This window comes from Eufriesea mexicana, unplaced genomic scaffold (assembly GCF_001483705.2).
Source record: "Eufriesea mexicana isolate 0111107269 unplaced genomic scaffold, ASM148370v2 scaffold925, whole genome shotgun sequence".
Taxonomy (NCBI): Eukaryota; Metazoa; Arthropoda; class Insecta; order Hymenoptera; family Apidae; genus Eufriesea; species Eufriesea mexicana.
Genome location: NW_016909095.1, coordinates 165,260 through 178,634, shown reverse-complemented (window position 1 = coordinate 178,634; position 13,375 = coordinate 165,260). Strand labels below are relative to the sequence as shown.

General features: G+C 39.2%; 1 protein-coding gene across 5 annotated transcripts in view; it reads right to left on the bottom strand.

Moving 5' to 3' along the window:
• Positions 1 to 2,270: 2,270 nt before the first annotated feature.
• tty (tweety) overlaps positions 2,271 to 13,375 on the bottom strand; it is a 61,841-nt gene continuing 50,736 nt past the window's right edge. For 4 of the 5 annotated variants that reach the window (XM_017899679.1, XM_017899681.1, XM_017899680.1 and 1 more), the window contains exons 3-9: positions 8,862 to 9,134; positions 6,758 to 7,092; positions 5,669 to 6,100; positions 5,301 to 5,402; positions 4,987 to 5,229; positions 3,629 to 3,822; positions 3,460 to 3,541 (exon numbers count right to left, since the gene is read on the bottom strand). In XM_017899679.1, coding sequence (XP_017755168.1) covers positions 3,651 to 3,822; positions 4,987 to 5,229; positions 5,301 to 5,402; positions 5,669 to 6,100; positions 6,758 to 7,092; positions 8,862 to 9,134 — 1,557 coding nt within the window. In that variant the 3' untranslated portion in view covers positions 3,460 to 3,541; positions 3,629 to 3,650. Of the gene's footprint in view, positions 3,542 to 3,628; positions 3,823 to 4,986; positions 5,230 to 5,300; positions 5,403 to 5,668; positions 6,101 to 6,757; positions 7,093 to 8,861; positions 9,135 to 13,375 lie in introns of all 5 variants that reach the window. The other variant, XM_017899683.1, reaches the window with a different exon arrangement.

Below are 13,375 nucleotides of genomic sequence, written 5' to 3'. Positions count from 1 at the left end.
TCGATAAATACAAGAACACGAAGCTCACACATACCCTCTTTCTCTCTCTCTCTCCCTCTAGTTCGTTTCCAATCTCGTTCGTCGATTCAATCTTAAGATTACAATCAATTAACGGCTATATCTATGTGTCGCTATATTCTATGCGCTATGATCGCTCCTTGTATTTTTTTTTCATTTTAATAAATATTACAACTATGTACAATGGATCAAACGTGTTTATACCTAATCATGCTTTTTCTACCTACACCGTTTCCATGCTCGTTGCGAACAGTGAACGAAAAATCGTATTTTCTCCTCTAAATCCTCGTGATAATATCGCCAAAACGTAAACGAATAATAAGACGTTTGTTCAGGAATAGTGACCTCTCTTTCGAAGAAGATTGCCGTTCATTTCCCTTTTCTTTCTTGTTTCTAATAAAGAAACGATGAGAAACGAAAACGGTAGAGGAGAACGATATTATCTCTGTGTAAAATTTGTAACACCTAAATTCAAGTTATATCACACGTACATCTTCTTACTTCTTCTTAATGGTATTTTTCTTCCTTTTTTTTTGTTCTTTATCGAATTTCCTCGACAATCTTACGCTTATTATATTACTGTTTATTTACACACGTTCTCGCTGAATAGGATGCGGAATATAAAGCCGTCCGCCGATTCGTTGCAGATATCTTCATCGATCTCCAATGATCTCGTTCGGTATCCCTCCACAAGGGAACCGTTATAAGGAAGACTTTGCGCTCCGCAAATAATTCAATCTCGATTTCCCTTTTATTTAATTCGGCTGAAAAAACACTGATACTACGAAAATTTCGTTGTAGTCGATGAGAATACCATCATCGTGGAATGATAGTAGTGTGCAAAGATATTGGAAAAAATAACCTCACATTATACTTGCCGATACTAACCTCTGTTTCCAAACAGATTCCTTTTATGAATAATAACGAACAAGTTTATCTTAGTCATCAACAAATTCCTTCTTCTTCAAAATTTGATGATTTAAATTGTCACTGGACTTCGATTCATTGGTATTCTCATCAATCTATCCTTCGAGAATATCGTAAAAACAGCTTGATTTATCAGCGCATCACTTCAAAGGATACACTTTCGAAATGCATTCTGGATACTCCATATCGATACATCAGATGATACTAGAACTTTTGTTTCATATAAAAAATGAAAAAAGGCCTAATGTACACAACATTTGCGCTTGAACCATGTTTGTACTTAAAAACGTATGCTTGCCTGAGTATTGGCAAAATTCTTTGCTTTCTTTTTATCATAATTTTTTCTCTTTAATTCCGATGGTTATTGTTCTTTTTCTCATTTCTTTTCATCGTGATGCATCTTGCGATAAAAATTCACCGACATTCATTGTTTCGCTACAAACTTTAAATATTAACGGTGATAAACATACATACATATATATAATATATATATATATATTCATATCACTTGTTTGTTTTCGTGCGGTAACTTCTTATATCAATGTGTATATATTTCGCAAACGTGTAAAATGCATACTGAAATGCTTCACCGATAAATTAATGATAAATTTGTCTCGCGCTTCTTCGATTAAAAGTATAAAAAAGTATATAAAAATCGTGTCGTGGAATATCGTTTGGATTTGGTATAATCGCCGTATAATTCTTGTAAAAAGTTGTTCCAAAAATTGCACCGCTTTAAATTGGTACGATATTAATTTAGAAGGTGACACAACTAAAACATTAGGGAATAAGATGACTTTATATAGGCAAGTAACAATGTAACTAGCTTAGAAAGATTGAGAGAAGGTAGAGAGAAAGTAGTAGGCCACGATAACGTTAAAAATTAACAACATTAACTATCTTCATGAATATTAAATGTTCAAACGTAAAACAAAAGCTAACAAATTTTCAGCGTCTTTAAAGACGGCTGATAAATACGTACTCGGCATCTTCTTCATAGGCGATTTATACATACTAATTTATGTTACCTATATACTTGTGCTTTCTCGTGTGTTGTTAATGAAAATGAATATTTAACAAGCAATAAATATGACAATGACGATTTTGATCTAACTTCCTTGCTTGTGTAACGTATCATTTGTTTGCTCGGTCAAGAAGCAATAATAATTTACAGAATAAGCTAACGTTGAATAATAATAATCACTGTACATGATATACAAGTACAAAACTTCAGATATACAAGACCTTCTAGGTCTAAATATTCATTGTTTTGTACGAGTAAACGACAAGAAGAAAAGTCATCCTATTATTTCTCGAAGTTGCCACAGAAAAATTCGATATAGTAATATTAATCTAAATATATTTCGATTATCAATGTAAATGAATCCCTATACCTTTCTTCGCCGTTTTTCGATTTCAACGCGATTTTTTACAACGCGGTACACATCGTTCTACTTGAGAACTCCTTGATTCCAAGACTTTTTGCCCCCGTTTTTTCTTGCTCACACTACTCGTCGACCTTCTCGATTAAATCGCCACTCTTGCACAACTATCTTCACCGAACCATCATCACGTTCAAATTGCAATTCCTTCATCCTTTTCATTCGGGAAATTGATGAGAAATGTTAAATGTGCGAATGTTTATGATGTAAAAGATGCATGTTTTTCCTCTTCCTCTTACTTTGCTTTTGTTTCCATTTCCCGAAAATTCTGAACATCATTGCGGGAAACATAGGTGAAAACTCTAGTTTCGCAGTCTCCACCAATTGTACTCAAAATGACGACTCTGTGTAAAATCTTACGTTTAAACGTATATAAATGTTCGTGATTCTTATCAAAAGTTACCAAACGATTGAGCCATTTTTCTTTAAGTTTATCATATAAAATAAGAATGCGCATATTAAAATACGCATGTTCGTACTTAAATAGTTTAAAAATGTAGAATGCTTCCAAGATGAGTTTCCTGGATAACACGGTGCTTTGACGATTCTTAAATTTCAGTAAACATTCGATGAATATGTTTCAGCGAACATCCATCTGTTGGTGTTTCAATGTTTTTGATAATGGCAGTTTGCTTGCGTTTGGTGTGTCGTTTGATTTTATAGTTCCGTTACGGCGTACAAATTGGGATCGCTACCCTGTACTTGGCTCAACGTTGCCACCGTTGATTTGTTTTCTTGTCTCGATTGAGCTCGATTATATGTTCCGTACATATTTGGTACGGCGTTATTCTGCGTGGTACCATTGAATTGATTCCTGGTAAAATTTCTGTCTAATGTTCGCACCTGATCTTGCATCTGATCCTGTATTCGAATATTTGGTGTCTTGTTTCGTACCAGGGATCGAAATTGGTTCATATTGGTCTGTGAACGGGACTCAAACTCCCAAGTTGGTTGACTACTGGGATTTGGTGGCAACGGACGATTCTGATTCCAAGCCGGAGTCGGACCTCTTTTTAGATTTGCTAGATTCTTAGGATCTAAGGTCTGTGTCTTGCGAGAATCTTGGAAAGTGGCCAAATGAGCAGGTCCATGAGAATTGTGAGACAGGGTACCGGTAAAGGACGCCACGCTTGGTGTCCAAGGTGGTTCCCTACCTGTAATATCAACGTAAGATTAAAATTTGAAGTCAGACACAGACAAGGTGTATTAACATTTTTATCAAAGAATAAAATTGAAATTACCGGGCCCTGCGGGGGCGTGCCCTCAGTAAAAATCGCTTGACTCGAGGGTCTTGCACTGCTTGTTCAAAGTCGCGTACTGGCCAGGTTGATCTCCGAGCCCAGAACGGTGCTCAGCTCGTCCACCTGTCGATTGCTGATTATGCTGAGACGATTTGTGATCCCCGCCTCCTCCGCTGCCATTAATACCCCCACCTCTGTAAATAGCAAATCGAAACGAACAAAGTTGCAGCATTATCTTTCTCTCGGACGATTCTCTGATGTCTAGTTCCTATCGAGAAAACTCTTCATCTCGTATAACAATCTAGACACGAACGCTATAGAAAAGAAAAACACGCGCAGAAGCATAACTATCGCTAATATTTTCATAGATAGAAAAGAGAAAATACAAATTTTGTTTTTTGCTTTAAACATCGATTAGAAAGAGTAATTGAAAAATTTAAAAAGTATATCTATGAATATCGAAAAAATTTTGAATTGCCAGGATGCTGTAAGAACACCAAAGAGAATCAAACGATTGTACAGTTATTGTCTTGTAAAAAAGATCGATCGTTAGTCACGACTGATTTATTTTTAAGAATATAAAATGGTCTCACGTTTATAGCCGAAAGATCAATAACTGTACTATAATGTTTGCGTTGTTGCCACCAGAGTGTTGTAAACAATTAAAGCAACATTCAGACCTAACACAGAGTCTAACGACATAAACAAGTCATTGTAAATCGTAAACTGAACTGATTCAACACACTGGTAAAAATGAAAAATCAATACACCTTATAAAATCGAGTAAAAAATACATTGTCTATATATAAAGCGAACGTTTAAAATAAAGATTTGATGTAACGTCTACATCTTCGTTAATACAAAACAATTAGCAACTTTATAATTCATTTAAAATCTTACGATTCTCACATCAAGTTTTCAATTTGATGGCAGTTATGGAAATTCTGTATCAATCTTTGTTAGTAAAACCATGTTTCTTGAGCAATTATGCAGAACATTCGTCACAAAAATGAATCCATCTTTAAGTGGCAGCATAAAATTAGTTTGAGAAACTGTCACAGTTAACGTAACTGTTTACTGTCCAACCTTTATCGTATCAAAATGCTATTTCATCTATCCGTAATTACATTATTATATGAAACTGAGAGCAAATTCTGGAATTATTCGAGTTTATTTCCTTTCAAATTAACTCGAAACCATAGTATACTAACTGCCACGCTAACAGTTGCTCGTAAGCAGTACTTCTTTTTGAGTCAACGCCTATTGGGCAACCAAACAGTTCACGTTTATCTAATTTTTGTACGATAAAAGTGAACGATAGCTGGTAAATAAAACCGAATAAAATCTCATGCACAAACTTTAGCATGCTCTCGTGCAGCTGACGTGCTCGAGCAGTCGCAGTAGCGTAGGACGGCGGGGGCGGCGTTAGCAAGAGAGGCTGCTTAATGGTATTTTGAGTGCCATGAGCATTCGGATAAAATACAGAAGGGGCTGTAGGCGGGTACGACCCTTGGCCTCGAAGGGTCCGCGCTGCTATCGCCTGCGAAGCTGCCGATGGCGGTAGATACGGGTCCTGTTCGTCGACTTGATGGTAATCTCTTCTAGAACAAAGTCCTCGTTAATCATACTCTGTGCGTTACATCTTCTAGGCACGCTAAACATGCACACTCACCGCTTTCGAATATAGATCCAAGTGTGAGAGTCCACCCAAACTAGCACTGTGAAGAACAGTCCCGCGGTTAGGCTCGCCAACAGCATGAATGTTAATCCGTACCTGAAGAATTTCAACGGTATTTAAGTATCTCTTTAATTACACCTTTGACAGTTAATGAGATGCTTTAACCTTTTGCTATTAATCGCCCCATAGAGAGAAAATACTGTATAATAACGCAACATAAAAGTATACGATACTAACTGCTTTGTCATAAAGTATTTCTACAGGAATTATAAATCTTCGGTTGCTTTTATTTTTTTACTTTTATGTGATTTTATATATCTCTTTCAAACATGCAAAAGGATGAAAAATGAGGTAATACTCACAATCCTAAATGACATAAGCTTTTTGCGGCATGAATGTATTGCTTGTGAAGAGGTTTGCAATCAAGTAACGTGGTCAAGCCCGACATGAGTTTGTTCACCGTGTTCACGTCGTTTGAAAGATTGTTCAGCTTTGATTGCAACTGCAGATCCTTGAACAGTTCCAGTGCCAACCTGGTCACCGTGTTCATATTCTCCCTCATGTTACTGGCCGCGATTTGACCGTCGCTTAATTTCTGACTAAATGGATTACTGCGCGTGTTCTCGCAATGTGTGTAATATGAAAGAACCTCGGAGGCTAGAGTGGACGGTACCGCTCTGGTTAAGTAACCGTCTGGAGACACGCAGAGATCACCTAAGGCCACTGAAGTTGCGAGATACAGTGAAGCCATCAGCCAGGAGACTATCACAGCAAATAGACCAAACACGGAGAATCTGAAACAAGCATTCCGAATCAAATGACTATCAAATGATTAACACTAATCTAGAGCTATTTATAAATCCTAAAATCTAGAGATCCTAAGCCTTTTAAAGACACGCGTAGCAAGGAAACTATATTAACTCTAACTCTATTAACAAAGAAGAAGCATCAATGAAATAGAGAAAGTTACATTGACTTCGTTAATTATAACATTTGAAAGGATTACATTTTCGTTTACATTTTATTCTCTCCACGCGAAAAATTAACTGACTAAATTAGTCATAGGCTTATTCGGTAATTCTGTGCAAAGCAAGGTATACAGAACACAAATATACAGAGTTGAATTCAATTCTACATTACAGATTATAGATAGTAACACCAAAACAGATCGCATATCTCTCTAATTTTTCGTTGCAAAATTCGCAAGAATTTGGAAACCATGTTCCAAGCAAGACCAATTGTAAACGTTTCACTCGTGACTTTTACAAATGGCTACGTATACCAAGCTCGACGTGTTTAAACCGTTCGTGAAATGTACCGATCCAAGATCGTCACCCTCCCCGTTCACAAGACAGAGCAAAAACGCAGTAATTTAGGAGAGTTGAATCCAGTTGGACGGCAGAACCTCCTTTTCGCACGGTTTTTGCGGCCGATACAAAAGAAAGACGTACGTTATGAGAACGCATCTGGAATGTCGCGCAACTCCGACGACCAGCACCACGCAGAGAACGAGAAGCGCGCTGAGAACGGCCATAGTGACAGGCCACCTTAATTGCTCTATCTTCTCTCCTATGCCGATCGCACCGGCTAGGCTGATTCCGCTCAGCGGTTTTCGAATTTCGAAGCTCCGGTTCATGGCGATGTTCGTGCTGTGCTTCACGCTCTGCAGAGCGGCCAACAGCAGGCCAAGCATGGTTTTATTGCTGACGGGGGCATCGAAATCGTCCCCCAAGGCAGTCAACTGCGGCTGCACCTTCTCCTTCAATGTCATCTCGATGGTGTTGGTCTTGAAAAGAAAATACCATTCGTGTGAAGACATGCGTCAAAATGATATTCATTGGACAGGTGTAATTAAAAGGATAATTTCAGAGGAGAATATACGAGAAATAAATAGAATTTGATAACAATATATTCGTGTAGTACTTTTAGTATTAGGTGGAACGTTATCCAATATTAGGGTAATTTTGAAATATCAATTTCGAGTCCAGGTACACTTCGTGTAAATACACGTGAGAGTCTACTATATATTCGTAATCCTAATTCGGAATAGGCAAATTTAAAAGATTATTACTTTTTAAATCTATCGATTTCGAATCGTGGTAATGCTAATTAGGAATAAACGAATTTTTTAATTTAAAAATTGTTTAATCTCTTAATTTTTTTTGTGAACTCTTCCATTACCGAGTAAGTAATTTAAGTAATTGCTTCAACGATTCTACGATTCTCTGAGTCAATAACTTTAGTATATAAGTGCTAATTTGCCTCTCGAGCTCTCGAAATACGAAATTAATCCCGCCTAACGGCGATTCGGTTAAATTAAGTCTGCAGATAAAAATCTTTAATTAAAAAATGGAATCTCCTTGGCGGCTGGGAATCGGATTATTTATCACGAGACGGGGTCTCTCTTCTTTCGGGCTTATTTCCATCACGGCTGTCCGTATACTCCTCGCTATTCTTGACCCGAATTAAGAACGCGAGTCAAGGCACATTTAAACGTAAAAAAACTAGACCGCGAACTAATTATGAGCAAGTTGCGGCTCTGCTCTTCGCGATTAAAAGTGTAAACACGAATGTACGGGAGAAACAAGTAGTAATAAGGAAGGTGAAGTAGACGAGGCGTCCCGTTCAAGGAGTGCACTGACTACTGAACACGGACAGGACGAAGATTTACGATCATCGATCGTCTACTCTCTGCAAAACCTTGTAAAACCTTTCGGGATTTGCACGAATCTCGCGCACGCTGAAACATGCCAAGTATAATAATTTTACGCCAGCCATTCGCAAACCGAAGCGATAAACTCCATCGGCTCAACGTTTCAGAATTTCAACGCCAAAAGAATTCGGTTGATAATCAATTTTCTATATTTAAAGTAAATTTCTACTCTCTGCTCCATGCAATTCATTGCTTCGGTATGAAAAATGGCGTGATTCGATATGGAAAAGCTGTTAGAAAGACCTAGACTCATCGTTACGGTGCAAAATTAATACCTGAAACTTCCATGCACACTTTCATTCGCAAAAAGGATTTCCCAACTACCAATTAATTCGAAACACCCATTATTCTTACCTATCACAGCCTAAATGTGATACCACATTCTGAATTTGACGTTATCGTCTTGGACTCCTCCATTTTTCTTTCAACCCTATCACGAGTACGGTAGAAAAATTGATGAAAATATCGTGCAAACGATGTGACACAGGTAGCAAGAATATTCCAAGATTACCTCGGTAAAACGCATACGATATTTGCGGCAAAACATATACTAGTAGGAGATACGATCCGTGGTGGCGCTAGTGAGTTAAGCGGGAAATCGTCTTAAGGCTAGCGAAACGTTTCTTCGTGAAATCGTTACTGTAAATATCATCACTTTCGCAATATTTTCATTCATTCCACGTTCTTTGAAGTCATTTGACCGATCGTGATAGGTTTAGTGTTAACCAGTATACGTATCTCGAACAAGATACATAAAGATGTTCCCTCTAAAGCGTATCTAATTAGAAGTGCAGGTCAGAGTGATCAGGATAGATGGACATATCTCGTAGAAGCAAACCAACCTGATTCCGTACACCCATGAGAATACCATCGACGTTCTTAGCAGCGGCCACCAATTGCACCAAACCGTTGTGCACGTCGTCGTTACCGTAGAGGCCGACGGCAACAGCTCCGCTACAGAGCAACGCCAGGATGGCCAGCGAACACTTCAGCAGGGTTATCGACCTCCTGGGGCGCGGCTTCCGGTCGCAGCATCTCGTTACCAGGTAGACCAGGAGCACCAGCAACGTCAGGATTAACCAGGCTGCAGGGATACTTCCAAGTATCCCGAGGCTCTGTTAATTAAAGTTAAACGTTAGTTATCGGCGTGCATCTTTAATGAAACCGTTCGCGTACGCCACCTCCTTATCTCATTCTCGTCTTCATCTTCGTCTCGTTTCGGTTTTTCCCTCGCATCATCCCGTTTCCTCTTATTTATTTTCTACCAATTAACGTCCGACTCGTGTTTCTTTCGGCGTATCCGGAAATCTCGAGGCTTAATTAAATCTAAAACCATCGCGATACTCTTTTCTTCCCTTTTCCCCCTTGTATCCTTCTCCTTCTTCTCCGCTTCCCTATTTTTCCCTATTTTTCCCTATGTTTCCCCTAGTTTTATCTGCGCCTCTCCTTTTTCACTTTCCAAAATTCCCCGCGAACACTAATGGCTACACGCCCGATGATCGGAGAAGTTTGCAGCCACTTTCTAATTAATTCTTATTCGTAGGTTGGCCGTTCGTGCGACCGGTACCATTAATTAAGGTTAAAACTCGACTTTACCGAACGGACAAAAATTCCAATAGTTGGTCCGATATATCGCGGCAGAACACGAGGTATTACAGCAGAGGACACGAACGTGTCGACGGCAAAAGGAAGGCGACGGGAGCGGATATTTCCAGTAACCACGCGGACACCAACGGCTAGACCTAACGTTTCCTTAATTTCCCTGCTCGATAACGCGAACGTTGAACCGAATCGCGGCCGATCGCCGACGGATCGCGTCCGCTAATCGGACCACCGGTTACGCTTGATCGGAGCATATTATTAGCGAAGCGGCGCTATAGAACAGAGTCGGTTTGTTGCTCTTGTTCGCGCTAATTAACTGCCAGCAAGGATGTCGAAGGTGATAGCAGACCCGCGTGTCTCGCGAAGATTGTCGCCGACGTGTACAGTGACTCACGTGCAGTGAATCATAGCGAGTTCACGCGCTCTAGAATGCTGATTGGAACGAGCATCATAAGTAAATGTTATACTTTTCCTTTCGTTTTCCGTTTTTAATTTCCTTCGACACGAATATCGGAGAAGTATTTTCTAACCAGTTAATTCGTCACGCGTGTTGGAGAAGCACCTTTTGACACCTTGACCTACCGTTTTAAGTTCCGATGGCGCGTGCCATAATCAACAGCATACTCGTGCGAGTGTGGCGAAAAATAACACGAAATTGACAAGTTGAGAATCGACAAGTTGAGACGGAAGAACATCGGCAAAAATTAACCACGAGCCTGACCCGTAATGTTTAAGTTGGGACTTATCTACAAACCACGTCTCTCACACGTGATAGTCATGTTCGACCCGACCTACTTATCACGACTCTCACACGATATTGTAGATGAAGGTGTTAATGACGATTTAACCAGTCATGAGCTCTAAAGAAGCATTTTTCAACGACGAGTTAACTCGTCATCCCATGTTAACGAGTTAAATTCATCGCGTTCAGTTTACCTTCATCAATCGATATTTGTAAATTACCGCTCAAAAATAAATCGATTACAGAGACTTATGTTTTACCAATAATTCATTAAAATTATCATTATTAAATAATTGCTAACAAACGTTAAGCAAAGCCGATGTGAACCATCATGCTTAAATGATTCTACCTAAATATACGTATACTCGACTATCTTCAAATTCAATTTTCTCCTATCAGATGAAGTCCCGTACGAAGAAACTTTATTACGCATTTTCAACCTCACAATCAGTTTCATGTACACGCGTTACTACGAATTACTGTAAGACGGAATTATTACGGAATTCCTATTATCGTGGAACACAGAAGATGGTACTCGTAATTTTATTCCATCACCGGTTGATGTTCCTCCCTTTTTACACTTTCAAATTCGCCGAAGATAAGGGAATTCATTCTTCCGCCTAATAGACCAGACTCTCCGTCTTCAAAGGAATATAACATGGTTAGAAATTAGAGGACGGAAAAATCGAAGGAGTGACAAAGTAGCCGTACATTACTGCCGGGGGTTGTTCCTTAATGGCCTCGCGCGATAGATTCATCCTGCACGAACTGCATCAACACCGTGAAGCGACAGAGATAGACCGTGTCATCATTACCATTTTATGTAATGACTTCTATCGTCGTTATTCCATTAAACGTTCATTCCGTCCGACGGATGAGCGTGCCCCGAAACGCGCAATTGCGTATTCCGTTTTGCGTGGAGACCCGGGGTCGCTTCAAAGGTGCAAGAGTATCGCTCGACGAACGTGGCTGACGGAAAATTTGATTTTTCTGTCGTGTTACTCAAAGGCCTGCATGGCACCGCGGGGTCAACCACCCTCGTGGCTCGCGTGCCACCCCGTAAAACCCGCTACATCGACCCGTGTATGTACATATTGCATTCATTATTTACGCGACATCGATAAACTTCGCCTATAATTCTCGACGCCTGTGATTTTACGCGAGAACCGAGAACCTCCATATTCCGACACGCGGCCGCCATTTTGGCGACATTTTTGCGCGAGCTGCATCTACATCGCGTGATAAAATCGTATATTAGGTGATTTTCTGGAAGAGTTTTGGATAATGGTAACTTGGAATTATTTACGTGGGGTCCAACGCTGGAAGTAGTCACTCGAGAGTAGTAATGTAACAAACGTCGGCCATTTTTTGAAACTAGAACTACCACGGCGGTCGAAGAATGATTTATTTCGTATTCATAATTATGAATATTTAATTGGAATGAATATTGAATACCATGTTTAGGTGATAGGTACACATTACATGTTGATAATTAGATTATCAATTTTAGTAAGAAGAAGCGAGCCATTGAGATTTTTCTATAGCGTAATTAATAAGTTACTTTTAATTTTATTTTTGATTATATATTCTGCAAGCTCTCGCGAGTAACGGTAGAGAGATATAAATCAGGATATTAGTCGAAGTGTTATGAATTAAAACGGGAAGAGAAGGATTTTCATTCGTTAATTTATTAGGTTATTACGTCGGTTGATAATAAAGTGGAATTTAATTTATTAAATTGCAACGAATATTCTCCATGCGGCTGCATGTTTACGAGTGTTATTTCAAAATCGGGGATAAATATTAAAAACAGAGAGACGCTACGTTCATTTCGATTGTTTCGAACAATGCGTTTTAAAAATAATTGCTAAAGCGACGTGAACAAAGCGGAGTGGAATACAATGCTTTTGAAATTTAAAACGAAGACATTGCCGTCCAACGTTTCCCATTTTTTCCAATTTCCAGATAGAATCTATCTTCTGCAAAAATGCATTTTATTCCTTCTCTGTATACTCTTCCCTTCGTACGATTCTCTTTTTTATCGAGATATATTACTTTGAATTTACTCGAAAAACGCTGAAAATCACATACAATGCACCTTATTATATGACGAATGAAATTGCATTCTAAAATTTAATAAAAAAAAATCGCGAAAATACTGGAACATTATACTCGACCGAAAAAGTAGGATCGTTTAAGAATCATCGAAGGAGGACGGTAAAAAGGAAGTAGAACTTGGAAAGAAAAAGCAGAAACGTGTCGTCCATCTTGAAGCCCGGAAGACGGAAGTCATCGTGCGCCACAATCGCAGGCGAAGGAATATCTGTTTCACACTTTTGTCGGGAACTTGGTCGACAGTTCGGAGTAGTGGAAGACGAATGAAACAGAGACACGAGCCCGTGTGAATTTATGGAAAATCTTTCCTCCCTTGGCGCGTTTTCCACCCGACGACGAACGCGCTTTTCTTCCAAACAAACTTCGTTGCGCGTGCCCAAGAACCTCATTCCTAAGTTTCCCCTAGAACCGGAACAATCGAACTCTCGCGTCTGTCCTAGGGTAATACCGTTTCTTCTCATAGTCACTATGGAATCTCGCAGACAAACATCTCTGATAATCGAGGCTTCAAAATGACAAATAAAAAATAAAATAATAAAAAAAAATAAAAAAGGATTCGTTCGAAATCGATTTTCGATTATTCGCCTTGAAAAATTGTGGAACATTCCATATACCGATTACGAAGAAAATCACTAGAAAGTACTAGCAGTATGTAAATACACTGTTGCACGGACAGAGAGATTGAAGGGAGGAAAAAGGTTAGAATAGGAGTTTAATTATTCTCGTTAGAAGCTAAATAGTCCGTAAGATAGGCGAAAGAGTGACCGAAATTCGAGGCCTGAATCGTGTCTAGACGGGAATTCACTGTTTACGGAACGCGCACTGAAGACGGTCGTTGCACCTACTGCGACGCAAGCTCTGGAATAAATCCGGAAGAGCGCTCGAGATGGAAAGAGA